Source organism: Jaculus jaculus, chromosome 12 (genome assembly GCF_020740685.1).
Source record: "Jaculus jaculus isolate mJacJac1 chromosome 12, mJacJac1.mat.Y.cur, whole genome shotgun sequence".
In the NCBI taxonomy this organism is placed as follows: domain Eukaryota; kingdom Metazoa; phylum Chordata; class Mammalia; order Rodentia; family Dipodidae; genus Jaculus; species Jaculus jaculus.
The window spans coordinates 37,055,162-37,074,493 of NC_059113.1; the positions used below are offsets into that span (position 1 = coordinate 37,055,162).

Sequence of the window (19,332 nt, forward strand, 5' to 3'; positions counted from 1 at the left end):
ACATAGATTCCTTGAAGGATCACAGGAGAGCCATTCATTACAGTGGGCTAAGTGAGCTCTAGGGACTCCCCCCCCACCCACCCACGGAGCCCAGTCCTAGGGTGGTATGTGGATGAGAGATGCAGGTACTCACGTGGTATTATGCCTCGGTTAGCCAGCTGCTCCTGGGTCCTTCTCTGCTGAAGTCGCAACTGTAAAACTTAGAAAAGGAAGCATTCATTTGACAGTTGGTCCAGCTATGATTATGGTCACTTACAATTTCACCTTACTTTCCTAGAGCTTTTCATATTCTTCCTAGAACAGTTCTGAAGTTATTGTGAAGTACGTTTTCAGCTCCGTTGTGGACCCAGAGAAAGAAGTTGTGAGAGGAGCCAAGGGTAGGAGAGGGTAAGAATATCTCCCCTTGGAGGAGAATGCTGTTTTCCCCGCAACCTCCCCTCTCCTTCCCTCTACAACGCTATTTCAGTGTTGACTGCTGGGAGATTCTGCCCGTGATTTCAAAGGAGAGACTGAGGGCATGCTTAGCACAGTGCCTGGCACTTACAGTGTGATCATAAATGCCAACATTATGAGAATATAAAATTGGTTTGGACATTCAGAGAAGGTCTATCACAATTATGCTTTACCTTGAACAAATAAAACTATAAAACAATCCAAATGCTACATTATATACAGATATTTGTATATGTTAGGTACCTATAACACAAACATAAATAGAACATAGCTGTAAAATATTAAACATTAAATAGTACGAAATTTTGAGTGGGATATTTGCAATTTTCTCCTTTTCTCCCCCTCGAACACTTTCTGTCTTGTGAAATTCAATATTCCATTTTCTTAGGGAGATTCTGAGATAGCCATCTTGGTTCTTGGGTTTAAGTTGTTGAGAATAAGAATGTGTATTAAGTCAGTCTCCATCAGTGTAACAAAATGTCTGAGACAAACAACTTAGGGAAGAAGGATTCATTTGTGCCATAGTTTCACAGGCTTCATGGTAGGCTGCTCTACTGTTATGGGGACTGCGGTGGAGCACAACATGGCTCAGACTATGTGGTCCAGGAAGCAGAGATGAGAGGGGCAGGAAGGAATCAGTCAAGACACAGTCCTAAGGAGTCACCCCAGGTGACCTACTTCTGACTGATATACCCAGTGTATCATCTGAATTACTAGGTTTCAAAGCATAAGACTGTGGGGGACATTTCGCATTCAGAACCTGTTAGGATGCAAGCAACAGAAGGTTCCAATGAGTAGGATTAGTTTAGTCAACTTTCACCTTAAAAAAAAAAAAAGAACAACAAAACAGGCAATCAAGCACTAGTTTTATAAAGGGAAAGTTGGAGAAGGGGAAGAAGCAAAGAAAATAGGCTATGCGAGTATAGTTGCACATTTATTTGGTATTTCAGAATATTTAAAGCAAATCCAGCCATAAGATAAAATGAAAGCTGAGGTAACAGAGAAAGACAATTTAAAGAAAGCATTGCTGCATATTTTGAACTGGATTCTTGTCAACATTTTTTATGGAGAACAGTATTATTTAAATCACTTTTAGTCGATCTTTGTTGCTCGGCATCCGTCCCTGGGTTTCACTGAAATAAGTCCCTGGGACTCCATGTTAAGACAGGATAGCAGAGAAGATAGAAATATTTTATCTTGTTGTGATGGTGAAGTTTTGTTATTAACTTAATCTGTTTAGGGATCCACAGACATTCCTCTTGATTAGGTCTCTGAGGTTGCTTCCAAGTATGATTAACTGAAGGAGGAAGTTTCTCCCGCAGGGTGAACCCTTCCCTCAGAATGGGTGACCCCTCTTGGAATTAAGGTTTTAATCTAAGGAAGCTCTGGGAGAAAAGAATCTTTTCCCCCACCTGGCTGTGGATGCTACTGGCTGACTTTCAGCTTGCTCGGACTGAAGGCCAGTGTGGACTGAAGGCCAGTGTGGACTAAAGACCAGTGTGGACTGAAGACCAGTGGCTCTCCCGGAAGCCTCCAGGCCTTCAGTGCTAGACCGGGACTGCTGAGGCGCCCAGCCTTGTGGACTGAGCAGCTGCTACCAGGTTCCTTGACTCTCGGACCTGCAGACTGCTATTTTTGGACTGCTGTAAGCTAATCCAACAAATTCCCTTTTAATACAATTCATTCTATTCATCTGTTGATGTAGAGAACCCTGATGAATACACTTGTGGATAAATGAAAATGAAAAGTCTTGTATTATTTAGCTATCTGTTCTGGCTTGAATGTCAAATTTCCCTCACCGGCTCATTTGTTTAAGCACTCGATCCTCTGCTGACTGCCTGCTTGGTAAGGTTGTGGAAACTTTTGGAGATGTAGCCTTGCTAGAGGAGATGTGTCAATGGTGAAGTTTTTAAAAAATATTTTATTTTTATTTACTTATTTGAGAGAGAGAGAGAGAGATACAGAAATAGGCAAGGAGAGAGAGAGAGGGATAGAATGGGTGCACCAAGGCCTCCAGTCACTGCAAAAGAACTCCAGATGCATGTGCCTCCTTGTGCATCAGGCTTACATGGGTCCTGGGGAGCTGAACCTGGGTCCTTTGGCTTTTTAGGTAAGCACACTAATCACTAAGCCATCTCTCCAGCCTGGCTTTGAAGTTGTATAATTCAGCCTACAATAGAGTGTTCTACAGGAATGAGTGTGAAATATGGGCTGCAGAGAGGGCTCAGTGGTTAAAGGAATGAAGGTGAAATGGAGATATGTTAGATAAAGCAAAGTAAATATAATATGCAAGAATTGCTTAAGGAAGTTTGTCAAGGTGAGAGGAAACGATGCTGGAAGGAAACCTGAGTATTCAGTAATAAAGACTATCAGAAATGCTATATTAGTAAATATGACCGATTTAGTTTTTTGTCTCAATCGTGAAATGTATGAAAGTTGGAGGAAAAGTGAAGCTTTGCCTTTGGTATACCAAAGGCAGCTGAAGGCAGTACAGATGCCAGTGATAGTATCCAGGAGCCTGACTATCATTTGGAGGAGCTACGTGAAGGTTATTTGGCTTGCAATCTTAGAGCTGGGAAACATTAAAATCATTGGACAATGGAGTCCGGAAGAAGGAAGCTAGTCCATTTGGTGTGTGCTGCTGAAGGCGATATTCGGCCCTTGGTCCCTTCTTATCTCTTTTGCTTCTTGCTATCATGAAGTTATATCCTCTGCCACACATGTCATGACATTGTACCTTCCCACAGGCCCAAAGCACTAGAGCCAATGGTCATGTGTTAGAACCTTTGAAACTGTAATCCAAGATAACCTTTGCTTTTTACAAATCAACAACCTGAGATACTGGAAAGCTGAATAAAAATAATGACTACATGTTTCTACCCTTTTCATGCAGTCAGTGGTGTCATTTCAACTAAAAAAATTAATGTAAGCCTTAGACCATGCAATGAAAAATAAGAAACATAGGTTTAATAGCCAGTAAATTAAAATATAACACTAAAATGATTAAGATTACCCAAAAAGGGATGAGGAAGAAGGAATATGGGGAAAATGATAGAAAAACAAATGGATAGAAAGTAATAAACTGATAGTTCTAAATACCACCACATTGAGTTAGATTCAATTTTAATGGTAACACTTAAAAATAGAGACTATCAGTGAATTTAAAAGAGCAATAGTCATATATATGCTGTCTACAAAAGGCATATTTTGTAAAGTAAATTTAAAAAAACACATGTAACCCAAGCAGTAAGTGTAGAAAAACTAGAATGATGATTTGACTATCATAATAAAGTAGATTTCAAGTTAAAATGCATTACCAGAGATGAGTGACATTTTATAATTATGAAAGGGGCAATTCTCTAGAAATACTTAGCAATTGTAAATGGACATTAGTCTAATAACAAAATCCTAAAATACATTAAGCCATATTTGACAAACTTACAGGAATATAGAAATTCAAAATCATAGAAGGAGATTTTAAGATTCCTTCCTCAACATTTGACTGACTAGATGAAAAAAAAATTACTTAAGACAACATAGGATGTGCAGATTCCAGCCATTTAATGTTAATTAATTTAAATCCTCATTCAACAACTACAACCGCAGAATAAATGCTCATTGACATGCATGTGGCATGTTCACCAAGATGTGCTAGGCCATAGGTCAGGTTCTAGAAAGTACAGAAGAACAGAACTTCTGCAGTGGGTGTTCTCTGATCATGATCAGAATCAATTAGCAATCAAAAGCAATATGATACAGGGAAAATACTGGGCAACACAATTTATGGGCCAAAGAAGAAACCATAAAGGAAGTTAAAAGTGTTTTTATCTGGGCTGGAGAGATGGCTTAGCATTTAAGCGCTTGCCTATGAAGCCTAAGGACCCCGGTTCGAGGCTCGGTTCCCCAGGTCCCACGTTAGCCAGATGCACAAGGGGGCGCACACGTCTGGAGTTCGTTTGCAGAGGCTGGAAGCCCTGGCGCGCCCATTCTCTCTCTCCCTCTACCTGTCTTTCTCTCTGTGTCTGTCTCTCTCAAATAAATAAATAAAAAATTTTTTTAAAAAAAGTGTTTTTATCTGAATACTAATAAATAGGTGACATATTGCAATTTCTGGAATATATCAAATAACATGGGTGGATGGATACTTATAGCTTTACATTCTTACATTGAAGGAGAAGAAAAGCTTCAAGTCAATAAGCCAACATTCAACATAAGAAGCAGCAATAGTAATAATGATAAAGATTAAGGCAGAAATCTTCACAAAAGAAAACGGAGTAAACAGCAGTATAGTAGAAAAGATTAACAGTGTTAAATACCAACAAGCTTGTAAATACCAACAAAACTGAAAAATCTCTAACTTGACTGATCAAGAAAGAAAGAGAGAGAATTTGTATGCTAGGAATCAACACATGCATTATAACTATATACCCTAGACATTAAAAAGATAATAATACCTTTAATACAATCTGTGCCAATAATTTTAACAAACTCAAATGAATGGACAAATTTCATAAAAACTACAGCTGATGAAACTTGCTCAAGAAATAAAGTTCAAATATTAATATATTTATAAAATATGTTAATCATCAAAACCCTCCCCCTTTAATACACTGATAAACACCTCCAGACTTAAAGTGCTTTACTAGTGAATTCTACTAAAATGTTGTGGTAAGAATAATTTATTTTCCAAGGTCTCTACCAAACAACCTCCCTACTGTACACATTTCATTATTTGTAAATAAGAATCTTCAATGATTTGTCTTTCAATATTATGGATCTTAATGTAACAAGGAGAAGCGCAGAGATTTCCTGTTGTAATAACCCACAACTTTGAAGTCTGTTTCAGCTCTCTGACATTGAGCAATTTTGACTTAGGTTGAACTGGATAAAGAAACAAATGATAAAAACCCGAGGAAATTTAGAACAAAAGAAAGTTGGTGATATGAAGGAGGAAATATACCTTACTACCTCTCAAAGGGGTTAGTTTGGGATTGTTTGGTGTACTGCAATAAATAAAAACAATTTTGATATGTGAAATTATTTCCACATATGTACAGTTTTTCCTTGGGAATAGGACATGGCATCCATCAGATCCCCAAAGAGAACCAAGGCCTCCAAAATTTAAGACCATGAAAGCAGAAATTCATTCATTGCTGTTCCCTTATTTTCCTTTTAAAAATGCATTTACAGATTTTAACATTTGCAAAGATTCCAGGCATTCATTCATTACCTACATTGACCCATTCTAACAATATTTGATTGCCTACTGTGTGGAAGGCATTTCTTTTTTGGGGAAGGGGGTGTGGTTTTCGAGGTAGGGTCTCACTCTAGTTCAGGCTGACCTGGAATTCACTATGTAGTCTCAGGGTGGCCTTGAACTCATGGAGATCCTTCCACCTCTGCCTCCCAAGGGCTGGGATTAAAGGCGTGCACCACTACACCTGGCTTGGAAGGCATTTCTTGTTGTTAGTACACAATGAATAGGGAAGGGCTCTAATATGGGTCAGGATGTGTTTTTAGGAGCTAAATTATAACTTGAGATAATTTACATTTTGTATCATTTAGTCCTTTTTATTCACAAATATAGTGAACATTTTCTGTGCTCTGGTAGTAAATTGATCACATACTTGATTCCTCTAAAGAAAAGAAATGAGGGCTGGAGAGATGGCTTAGCAGCTAAGCTCTTGCCTGTGAAGCCTAAAGACCCCGGTTCAAGGCTCAATTCCCCAGGACCCACGTTAGCCAGATGCACAAGGGGGCGCACGCATCTGGAGTTTGTTTGCAGTGGCTGGAAGCCCTGGCACGCCCACTCTCCTCTCTTTCTCTCTGCCTCTTTCTCTCTCTGTCTGTCACTCTCACATAAATAAATAAATAAAACCAGAAAAGAAATGAGAAAAAAGTCAACATCCACTGTGGAAAAGCAGGAGGTCCCTCTGCGCATGGACACTAAGTAATCTGCAAGGAGGAAGAGAACATGGAATCTGAAAGCAGCGTTCCACCATATGCAGATGAGCCCTTGAAAGCTTGCCAAGGATCCTCCGTGCAGAATTGGCTTAACTTTAACAGGATTGCTGGTTGAGGATCTGAAGCAGGAGGTTAGCCTGTACCCTGGGCCGTGCCCTTCTTTGCAAGTGACAAGGCACTGGGTATAAGGAATAAGACTCTGTTTATAGTTGGGAGCACATCTGCTATCTCTGGAGGCACAGGTAGGCCCTAGATTGTTGGTAATACCCCATAGGGTCAGAAATCCATTGTCTGAATCAAGCTAATGACTCATCATGTCTCTCCCTACCCTTACATTCTCAGAATCCTCAAACACAAGTCTGAGTGGCATGTCTTTGCTGTGCATGCTGTGCTCATGTCTGCATCAGAAAGTCTAGCATATACATGAGGGCCCACTGTGAGAGTTGAGCTCTGTGAGAACGACCCCACTTGGAGGAATGTCAGCATCAGGAAAGGAAGACTCCACGCTTACCAAAGGGAAGAGCTTAGACTGGAGGTAACTGTGAACCAAAGGAAGAGTCCTCTCTAAGAGACAGACAAGAAGATTCTCGCCCACAGAAAGGGAACAAAGCCATCCCCTCTCACCCATTAGGGTGACTACTGTCAATACAATCGGAACAGTGGTAGCAAGAAGGAGGAGCTTCTGTATTGTTGGCGGGAGTGTAAAGTTAGGTATGGCTGCAGCTTATCTTAGAAGACAGCGTGGCAATTCCTCAAAACCTTAAACATAGAACTACCATGTGGTCCAGAAATGCTAATTCAGGTCATATACTCAAAGAATTGAAGGTGGACACTTAAAGAGAGGTAATTTCACATCCATGTACATAGCCATATTCCTCACAACCTCCAAAAGGTAGAACAATGCCAAGTGTTCTTCAGTGGACAGATGGATGGATGGATGGATGGATGCGTGAATGAATGAATGTGGTAAATCAGTATAATGGAACATTATTCAGTCTTACACAGGAAGAAAATTTTGAAATATGACACCACCGGAATGGACCTTGAGGAATGTCATCCTGAGTGAAATAAGCCAGTCACAAAACTACAAACACTGTATGATTTCATTTTTAGGATAGTCAATCTATACAGAGGAAATCAGAATGTTGGTTGCCAGGGATCGAGACAGAGGGCACAGGGGGTTATTTAATGGATACAGTTTTAGTTTCGAAAAGAAAAGAGTTCACAGGCTGGAGAGATGGCTCAGTGATTGAGGTGTTTGCCTGCAAAGCCTAAGGAATGGTGTTCGGTTCCCCAGTACCCAATAAAGCCAGATGAACAAGGTGGTGTAGGCATATGGAGTTCATTTGCAATGGCTATAGTCCCTGGTGCATCTATTCTCTCTCTTTGTATCTGCCTTTGTCTCTCAATCTCTCTTAAATAAATATTATTTTTTCAAAAAGAAAAGACTTCACATGGATGGTGATAATGGCTGTACCATGATGCAAATATATTTAATATCACTCAGTTGCACACCTAAAATTATTAAGGTGGTAAATTTCATGTTATATATATTTTACTACAATTAAATAACATCAGTTTCAAAAATAAAGCTCAATGTAAAATTTAACTTATAAAACTCAATCCAAATGAATGTACAGATATCAGAATGAATATAGCTAAATATCTATCAGTAAGCTATAAAGAGAAATACTCTGTCAGTATGTGGCATAAAAGGAGACATGAGTAGAAAGCAAAAACAACATGAATAAATGCAGAAACACTAGGATGTGTAAAAATGCTTCAGAGAACTAAAGTACTTAGCCCCTATATCTGAATATTTGTGTTCCCTATTCTCAAATTCCCATGTTGACTCTCAGCCCATGAAGGTGATAGTATTATGAGGTGATTAGTTCAGGAGTGTAGAGCCTGCATGTGAGGGATTTTTGCCTTTGAGAAAAGAGGCCCAAGATGTCGACTATTACAGGTCAAAGTGTTGAGAATAAGTGACTGTTGAGCCCTCAGCCCTAAATGAGACATCTGTCTTAACTCCTCCAAAGCTAAGGAAGCATCGTGGAACAGGAGGTGGAAAGAATGTGAGAGCCAGAGAATGGGCAGCTCTTCTGTGGGCCGTCGTCTTCTGGACTGTCAAGACCCTTCACTCATGATCATCTCCACCAGACCTCTCAGAATCCCATCACAGGTAGGGACGGTCTCATGCCGCCCCACCCCTCCCTGAGGAGCTATTGGTGGTCAAACCCGTCCCCCAGGGAGGAGAAGTCATTCTCTTCAGTGGGGCCGCCGCGGGGAAGCTGCCTGTGCTCCAGTGAACAAGCCCCACCTCGTGCAGTAGCCCGAATTAAACTCAGTGGGTTAAACTAAAAGATGTGGACGTAAAAGGGGTACTAGGTGGGAACAAGAGGGGGTCAGAAGAGCGGCAGGGTGATACGAGAGGACAATTGGGGTGAGTATGATCAAAATACATTCTATACATGTCTGAAATCATAAACAAATTTAAAAACTCTTTACTGATAATTTTCATACAAGAGACATAATGCAATTTGGTCATAATCCCCTTCCAATACCTTCATTTGTTCCTCCCTCACTCTTCGTTGAACTCCTTCTTCTTTCCAAATAGATCCTTTTCTATTTTTCTATTTTAATGACGTTTTTTTTCTTCCTCCTCCATTGTCCGTGTGAAAATGTTGATGAGCTCAGCTTTGTGGAGGCAGTGAAAGATGCTATGTGGTGGTGACGTAATGGTCACTTCACGTCTGGAAGATAGCATCCAAAGTACTCCTCCCCATCCTCTGGCTCTTACATTCTTTCTTCCCACTCTTTCACAGCTCTCCCTGAGCCTTGGAGGGGCCGTTAAAAATGTCTCCATTAGTGCTGAGCGCTCAACCTTCACTTGTTGTCAGCACTGTGGCAAGTTGAATGTTTCCAGTAGACACCACCATCTTGAAAAAAGAAGCTTCTCTCACCCAAGATTTGGTACTGGGGCATGGGGATAAACATCATGTATGTATATATATATATATATATATATATATATATATATATATTTAGTATATATATATATATTTAGTATATATATATATATACACTATATATATATAATATATATATATATACACTATATATATATAATATATATATATTAATATATATATAAATATATATATATTTAGGAGGCAGTTTGGCTCAGAATATCCATTTAGTCAACAGTTGTGGCTGCCCCTACCCCCAACCCCAGGGTCCATGACCTTTGTAACCATAGGTTTTTCAGTAGGTTTTCTCTCATAGACCAGGTCTCAGATCCAATCGAGACCAGTTTGTTATCCCCATAACATCCCAGCACTATAACACCAGGGGCTCCCTCTTGGCTGGCCAGTCAGTTGTGCAGCAGGAAGGGTCCACTGCTGTGTGAGACTACTGACAGCTTTTCTCCCACAGCAGCCCAGATACACTTGCTAGCACTATGGTAGCTGCCCAGGAGGGAGGAGGCTTCCAGCTCCATTTCAGCTTGATTCTTCCTTGTCCTGCTACCAGCGCATGTCTTATCTTTAGTAACATGGTCTTGTTATCTAGTTTTTGATAAGCATACAAGAGTTCTGGCAATAGCCTGTATTGTTTGGGGGTTCTCAGGGCCTCCATGACCACTGAGGTCCAAGAAAGCTGCTTTCTCCTTTCTACCTTCTGAATAAGCAGGGAGAGGGTATGATTCGTGACCTTGGAAAGGAGTCCTCACCAGCTAATGAAGATGCTGCCCCTTGCTCTAGGACCCTCTAGAACTGTGAGGGATAAATTCCTGTGGGCAACAAGTTAACTAGTTTGTGGAACTTTGTTATAGCAGTCTACATAGATTAGAGATTTCTGTGGGGATGAACTCTCTAAGAATAAAATATAGGAATGAACTATGGGAATATTTCTTTTTTTTTTTTTTTTTTAAATTTTTATTAACATTTTCCATGATTATAAAATATATCCCATGGTAATTCCCTCCCTCCCCACCCCCACACTTTCCCGTTTGAAATTCCATTCTCAATCATATTACCTCCCCATTACAATCATTGTAATTACATATATACAATATCAACCTATTAAGTATCCTCCTCCCTTCCTTTCTCCACCCTTTATGTCTCCTTTTCAACTTACTGGCCTCTGCTACTAAGTATTTTCATTCTCACACAGAAGCCCAGTCATCTGTAGCTAGGATCCCCATATGAGGGAGAACATGTGGCGCTTGGCTTTCTGGGCCTGGGTTACCTGACTTAGTATAATACTTTCCAGGTCCATCCATTTTTCTGCAAATTTCATAACTTCATTTTTCTTTACCGCTGAGTAGAACTCCATTGTATAAATGTACCACATCTTCATTATCCACTCATCTGTTGAGGGACATCTAGGCTGGTTCCATTTCCCAGCTATTATAAATTGAGCAGCAATAAACATGGTTGAGCATGTACTTCTAAGGAAATGAGATGAGTCCTTTGGATATATGCCTAGGAGTGCTATAGCTGGGTCATATGGTAGATCAATCTCTAGCTGCTTTAGGAACCTCCACACTGTTTTCCACAATGGCTGGACCAGATTGCATTCCCACCAGCAGTGCAGAAGGGTTCCTTTTTTTCCACATCCCCGCCAACATTTATGATCATTTGTTTTCATGATGGTGGCCAATCTGACAGGAGTGAGATGGAATCTCAATGTAGTTTTAATCTGCATTTCCCTGATGACTAGTGACGTAGAACATTTTTTTAGGTGCTTATATGCCATTCGTATTTCTTCCTTTGAGAACTCTCTATTTAGCTCCTTAGCCCATTTTTTGATTGGCCTGTTTGATTCCTTATTAGTTAACTTTTTGAGTTCTTTGTATATCCTAGATATTAATCCTTTATCAGATATATAGCTGGCGAAGATTTTTTCCCATTCTGTAGGTTGCCTCTTTGCTTTTTTCACTGTGTCCTTTGCGGTGCAAAATCTTTGTAATTTCATTAGGTCCCAGTGGTTAATCTGTGGTTTTATTGCCTGAGCAATTGGGGTTGTATTTAGAAAGTCTTTGCCAAGACCAATATGTTGGAGGGTTTCCCCTACTTTTTCCTCTAGCAGTTTCAAAGTTTCCGGTCTGATGTTAAGGTCTTTAATCCATTTGGACTTAATTCTTGTGCATGGCGAGATAGAAGAATCTATTTTCATCCTTCTGCAGATATTTATCCAGTTTTCAAAACACCATTTGCTGAAGAGGCTGTCTCTTCTCCAATGAGTATTTTTGGCATTTTTATCGAATATCAGGTGGCTATAGCTACTTGGGCTTACATCTGGGTCCTCTATTCTGTTCCACTGATCTACATGTCTGTTTTTGTGCCAGTACCATGCTGTTTTTGTTACTATGGCTCTGTAGTATAGGTTAAAATCAGGTATGGTGATACCACCAGCCTCTTTTTTGTTGCTCAGTATTATTTTAGATATTCGAGGTTTTTTATGATTCCAAATGAATTTTTGGATTGTTTTTTCTATTTCCATGAAGAAAGCCTTTGGAATTTTGATAGGGATTGCATTAAATGTGTAGATTGCTTTAGGTAAGATTGCCATTTTCACGATATTGATTCTTCCAAGCCAGGAACAAGGGATGTTTCTCCACTTTCTAGTGTCTTCTGCAATTTCTCGCTTGAGTGTCTTAAAGTTCTCATTGTATAGTTTCTTTACTTCCTTAGTTAGGTTTATTCCAAGGTATTTTATTTTTTTTGATGCAATTGTGAATGGGAGTGATTCTCTGATTTCATCCTCTATGTGTTTGTTGTTAGCATATATGAAGGCTACTGATTTCTGTGTATTTATTTTGTATCCTGCTACATTGCTGTAGGTTTTGATTAGCTCTAACAGCTTGCTAGTAGAGTCTTTAGGGTCCTTTATGTATAGAATCATGTCATCTGCAAATAGTGATAACTTGATTTCTTCCTTTCCAATTTGTATCCCTTTTATGTGTGTCTCTTGCCTTATTGCTATGGCTAAGACTTCCAAAACTATATTAAATAGAAACTATGGGAATATTTCTTATGGGCCTTACAAATAACTTTTTTTTTTCTTCTGAGAAATGTTTTGTTTGCTAAGTTCCTGACTTGTAACTTACCCTGAGATTAATCTGACAACCACGTAACCCACTTATTTAAAGCAATGTGACTAGGTTTCCTCTGCTTTGCTGTGCCTTTGGCCTAAACAGCACAGATGACCAACATTGACAAGCAATGCTGAGAGATGCTAACTGACGTTACAGTTTGTTCTTTTCGTTCTACTTCCTCAGTGACCTGTTTAGACTCTCAACCCATAGCAAGTATGCATGTGGGAGAAATGCTGACCACAATTATGAAGATAAGGCAGCCGGTAACAATCTGCCTACAGAACTGCCACGGATCTGTTGAAGGGAACAGGTGGCGTTAGTGTGATTACATTTGTTCATGGTGTGTGTGTGTGTGTGTGTGTGTGTGCTCACTTGCACACGTGCACATGCTGTGGATCATCAGAGTCCAATAGGTCATACACTAAATCCCTTCCTTTAACAAATGGTTAAGGATTATGCAAAGTCAAAAGTTCCTTGCCCTTTGCTCATACAATGTTCAACTCGTTTACGTTTTGCAGTTATTTGATGGCCCACTAAAAATAGCAGTGAGCGATGTGAGCAAAGGCTATGGCCACGGGAACATGAGAGCAGTAGTGAGGACAGGCGAGGTAGGTTCAAACACCTCCAAGGGTCAGCTTCCCTTCTCTTCTCCCAGGCTCTGCTGTCGATGCAGGCAGCCCACTCTTGGGTAAATGACTTCAAGGTTTAGTTTCTATAATTCCTGGGCCATGTCCTCCCCCCACCCCACCGAGTTTGGACAGATTTCTTAATATTAGATTTGTGAAGTTGAGGTTGTTTTCTACCTTTGAGTTTTTATGCGATAAACAGTGCATGCATTGTAAATTCTAATTCATTGCGTGCTTTTATTATTACTATATCACAGACCTTTTCCCATGACATTTAACACGCTTCAAAATATACTGCTTGGTAGCTGCATGCTATTTTTCTTCCTTGATCACTGACTTTCTGGTTACTACCTAAGTCATCGAACAAAATGGCCATTGTTGGCTTGTTTCCAAGCTTTTGTCACTAAAACCAGCAATAAACATTGTTTTGTAGTTACAGTTTTTGGCATAATTTTTTTCTTTTTTTTTGTGGCACTGGAAGTTTCTGCTGTGGCTTGTGCATGAGACTCATTTTGGTATTACTTAAAAATATTTCTTGAAGTGAGCCTAGAAGTGGAGTCAGATACGGTCCCAGGAAATGGAATATTTGAAACCCTTAGGTAGATACGACAAGTAGGTTTCTCTAAAGGTTCTTCTGACTTCCTGCTTCTCTCAGGGTCACTGCCCTCTCCTTGTTCAGTCATTAAGATCTTCCTCCGGGAAGGTCTCACACCCGCCGGGCGCAGCAGAGCCACGTCCAGGGTGAACCTACAGAGAGTCTGTCCTTGCAGAGGGGCTCTTTCTCCTGGCATGGCAAGCCTGGAGGCCACAAGTCAAGCCTGAGTGACTACATCCTTCCCTGCTATGGCTTTCCATGGGGAATGGAGGCAGAAACAGCTCCCTTGGGCCCATTTGAGAAGTCAGCTTTCCCTCTGGGCACAGCTATGAGTTGGTCCCCTTCCCGAGTCCTCTTTTGCTCCCCTCCCTCCTTCCAGCTCGCTACAGCCACTTTTATCCCCGGAGCTCCAGGGAAGCCCCCACTGATCCGCTGCAGCTGACAATGCTCTCTTCAGACAGAGATATTTTTGTCCCACGTTTTTCGCCACCGCAGGTTCTAACCACCTGTGAAGGAGAGGTGTTCGCCGAGTTCTTGCTTCACCTCCATTGAGGCCAGATTGTTATTTTCTGGAGATGATGGAAAGTGAGTTCTTGGTGTCGTATTTGTGTCACACAGTGAATCATCTGAGAGCATGTTTTGTGCTGGATTTTGAACAGCGTCTTGTGCTTGCTGGATACGTACTCTACCCTTAATCTATAGCTGGCAGAGATCTGCCTCTTCTTTGGCACTGATTGTTGGGTGCCAGGCTGTCCCGACTTTCAGAACTAATACCATTGCTCATGTAATTTGCCTTGTCATCAGAACTGGGAGTCACTTGTGGGGGTTCAGGTTGCTTCACACTCAGAATTATGGGGCTTTCCATATCTGTCTGGCTAGTCTTGTCCTGGTACTACATTATTTAGATAATACTAGCCCAATGACTAATAATTTCATATCTGGCAGGGGAGATTTTCATATTATCCTTTTAAGCATTTTTTTTTCTCCCAAGTATCCCTTGTGTTTCTCCCCCAAATGAACTTCAGGAGCAGAATATCAAGTTCTAGCTCACTCCCAAGCATCTAGCTCCCCATGAAAAGAGACCACAGTTCCTTTAATATTTTAGCATCCATATTAGGTACAGTGCTGGAGAGATGGCACAGTGGTTAAAGTGCTTGTTTGCGAAGTCTGATGGTTTTATTCTCCAGCCACCCATGTAAAGCCAGATGTGTAAAGAGGTGCATGCATCTGGAGTTCATTTGCAGTGGCAAGATTCCCCAGTGTACCCATACTCTCTCTCTTACTGCTTGCAAATAAATAAATAAAAATATTTTTAAAAATAGGTACAAATTCACAAACAACTATGCACGTGCACTAACACACATGTACCTGAACACACACACACACACACACACACACACACACACACACACACGAACAGGCATTGACCCTAGTCACAGAAGCAGTTTCCTGTTGGATAATAATAAGTAATACATGGAAACACATAGGTTAAGTAAAGGATCAGAACTAGTCTCCTAGCCTGTAGCCAGGGGCTGGGGTGGGGGACACAAGTTAAGAAAGAGATCAAAAAAATCTCTGCATTTTCCCCGAAGTTATAGTGTGAGAGCTAACACTTGCCTGTGCCCAGACGAGGAAGAGGTTGTGCCAGTGTCTGAGAGTTTCAGGGTGAAGAAGAGGGAAATGTCAGGAGTGATGGACATTGTGCATTCTCTTGTCACATAAAGTTGGCAGTCCTCTCTGCCATGGACACAGTGCTTCTGACCAGGGAAGCAGTGTGGTGGGGCAAAACAATGGAATGGAGGACAGATCGATCGCCCTTGCTCACCTGGCTGAACTGCTGCTACTGAAGTGACCTTCTTGTTGCCAGGACAAAACACCTGACCAGAAGTAGCTCATGGGAGGGAAGGGCTTATTTTGGCTTTCAGTTTTGAGGGGAAGTTGCATCATGGTGGGAAAAGCATGGCATGAGCAGGAAGCTGGCTCATGTCCTCACATATCAATAAAATGGAAGTAGTTCACGTGAACTGGCCCTGAACACCCCGGGGCTGGGCTAATAAACCTGAAGGTCTGACCCCACGACACACTCCAGCAAGGCTTCACTTCCCAAATTACCATGAGCTGAGTATTCACAACTTATGAACCTCTGGGGGGGGACATTTCATTCAAACCACCACAATTACCTTAGGCAAATCACGTCTAGAGCATTGAATTTTCTCATCTTTCTCTATAGCAATAACATTACAATATGAACAACGATAATTACCAGCTTCCTAGGATGATGGGGACAGAAGGAGGAGTTAACCGATTTCTGAATTCTGCAAGGTTATCTAACATTCATTATGTTAAACAACACCCCTTTATAGGTGTGGTGGTGCAGGTCTGTAATCCTAGCACTCAGGATGCTGAGGCAGCAGGATGGAGTGTTTGAGTCTGGCTTGGGATATATGAGACTCTATCTCAGCAGATAAACACAACAAAACAACAGGTGGCTTCCTGAATAAGGCCAGATGCTTGATCCTGACAAAAGGGAACACAATGTGGACACTAACAGGTGCCCTTTAAAAATTCTGGCTGCTGAAAACCTTAGCCTTGCCCAGGGCTGCTGGCTCCTGGGAGGAAAGAGGACACAGCAGGGGCCACTGGGCAAACACAGTGCGGTGAGAAAGGCAGAGAATGGGGAGAATATGATGGGAGGGGTCATTTATTCCTCGTGTATCAGCTTCTTTGTCTTATAGTTCCCTGCTTTAATTTCTTTTCTTTGCCTTCCCCACCCCACCCCACCCTGATGTAGCATTTCACTCTAGCCCAGACTGACCTGGAATTCATAATGCAGTCTCAGAGTGGCCTTGAACTCATGGCGATCCTCCTACCTCTGCTTCCCGAGTGCTGAAATTAAAGGCATGTGACACCATACCTAGCCTGCTTTAATTCCCCCCCCCCATCCCCCGCAAAGCCTCTCAGGTATTGACAATTTCTGATAAGGAAGTTAAGGAGTCTGATTGTTACTGAGAATTTGACAGTGTCAGTTTTTCATGTAAACCACCTCACTGACGTCCTCTAATAGTCATATAGGAACATGTATTTCCATCCTTATTTATGGCTCCTGAGGCCGAGGTTAGAAATAGCTCAACCAAGGTGGCTGTGCAATGATGAAAGGAGGGTAATAAATTTTCAGTCTTTGATTTTGGACTCCCAAGTTCTCCCTCATGAGTGCCAGTTTCACATGGAACCATCTGGATGAGGGTGAAAATACCCACCCCCCCTTTTATTAGTGCACTGTACTTTGTGTTTTTATGTACACTTCTCAATGGGCCAGAGCAGGTCCTTCAAATAACCAGGCGCCTCCAGTGCACCAGCCCTGTTTCATGGAAGGCTCCCTAGATGACAGCATAAGAACTCTCAGTCCAGAGTGACCACTCAAGCGGTCTCTGTGGCAATGGTCATGAAGGGTGCCATTTTCCCTGTAGAGCCAACAGGCAGCTGGGTAGCTGCTGCCACGGGCCCAGTGATGCTTCCTGCAGAGTGGCTCATAGGACCAGGCTCCTGAATGATAGCAGGCTGTGATAACATCACACAGAGTGGTTGCTATGGTTTTGGTGAGAAGTGTTGCTTTTCTGAGGATGGCAAAACACTTCATGTTCCAAGCCCATGCTCGCTCGTTCCTGACAGAGTGGAAAATGTGCCTCTCTGGCTGAAATGTTCCTCTTGAGTCCAGCCCAAAGATGACATTTTTAGGAAAGTTTGAGAAGAATCCCGTGGCTGTTACTGAGTCACGATAGAGTGGAAATGGATCTTTGCTATTTAAAGAGTTTTGTGCTACTGTTTGAAAATGTCACATTGCTAGGGAACAGTGGAAATGGAAAACTTTCCACTTGCTATCAACAAAGAGAAATCGTTCCTAATGCAAAACAATGGGCTGGAGAAGGTCAGTTACCTGTGTGGCAGAAGGAAGAGAGGAGGCTGTTGGGAGTTTGAGAATCAGTCTGAATAGACTCACTCCTCCCAGGAGGCAATGCTGTTTTGGAATACAACATGCGCAGCTCTGGAACCCCTTCTTGCTGTGACCTAAGACAGGTCCCTGTCTTGCAGGACCTGTTTCAATCAACACTGACTGAAGAGGAGAGGTCCCATCAAGCCTTCCCCAGCCAGCACGAAGAAACACCTGGTCTTCTGACAGAAGCAGGCTCCCTGGTCCACTTCCTGTGGACTGTGCCTAGTAGGTCTGGGATCAAATGGGAATACATTTTAACACAGTCCAAGAAACTCAGTGAACAATCATATTTGGAAACAGACATACTGGAGGATAATATAGTTCAGTGGTAGAGCAGGCTTGCCTAGCATGCAAAGGCCCTGGGTTTTATCCCCAGCATGATCCATCCATCCATGCATTCATCTGTACATGCATACATAAAAAATATGCTATACACAAAAATGGAACTTTGCTTTTTGTCGTTTGGGAGGATGGAACCCCGTACTATCAATACGGTAGGCAAGTGCTCCGTCACTGAGCTATAGTCCAGCCTATCACCACTATTAGTTTCACACTATTTACATTTTTTTTTTTTTGTTTTTTTGAGATAGGGTCTCACTCTAGTTCAGTCTGACCTGGAATTCACTATATAGTCTCAGGCTGGACTCGAACTCATGGCAATCCTCCTACCTCTGCCTCCCGAGTGCTGGGATTAAAGGTGTATGCCACCACACTCAGCTTTATTTACATTTTAAAAAAATATATTTTATTTATTTATTTATTTGAGAGAGAAAGTGGGAGAGAGAGAAAAAAAAATGGGTGTGCCAGGGCCTCCAACAACTGCAAACGAACTCTAGATGAATGCACCTCCTTGTGTATTTGGCTTACATGGGTCCTGGAGAATTGAAGTGGGATCCTTTGGCTTTGTAGGCAAAATGCTTAAGTGCTAAACCACCTCTTCAACCCCTATTTACACTTTTTACTTACAACACATTGTTGCTTTTTGTATGGGTATGTTTATGATATGTATATGTATATGATATGATATGTATATGATATGATATTTTTCTCAGTTTTTAATGACTACTTAGTATTTCACTGAATTCTTAATTAATTTTATTGTAGATTTAGCTTTTTCCATCCAGTAACGGTGTGGCATTTGTACTTACAGGAGGAGCTATAGGAGTTTCCTATCACCTGTTACATTATTAGACAAAGATATGGTTGAAGGAAAAACCATGGCTGGTGTTATAAGAAATGGTGGCATTTCATTGCAACATTTTCTAATGAGTCAAACATCTTTTTAAATTTAAAAAAAAAACAATTTAAATTTATTTGAGAGTGACAGAGAGAGAAAGAGGTAGATAGAGAGAATGAGTGTGCCAGGGCCTCCAGCCACTGCAAACGAACTCCAGATGCATGCACTTCCTTGTGCATCTGGCTAACGTGGGTCCTAGGGAATGGAGCCTCAAACCAGGGTCCTTAGGCTTCACAGGTAAGCGCTTAACCGCTAAGCCATCTCTCCAGCCCCAAACATCTTTTTAAAAATATGTTATTTATTTTTTTATGAGAGAGAGAGAGAAAGAGGAAGAGAGAATGTGCACGCTAGGGCCTGTAGCCATTG

General features: G+C 41.4%; 1 protein-coding gene across 1 annotated transcript in view; it reads right to left on the bottom strand.

Moving 5' to 3' along the window:
• The window catches only part of Myocd (myocardin), a 107,044-nt gene that overhangs the window by 61,174 nt on the left and 26,538 nt on the right, over positions 1 to 19,332 (bottom strand). Inside the window, exon 2 of the mRNA XM_045131503.1 lies at positions 134 to 199. Within this exon, the coding sequence (XP_044987438.1) occupies positions 134 to 199 (66 nt within the window). The remainder of the gene's footprint in view (positions 1 to 133; positions 200 to 19,332) is intronic.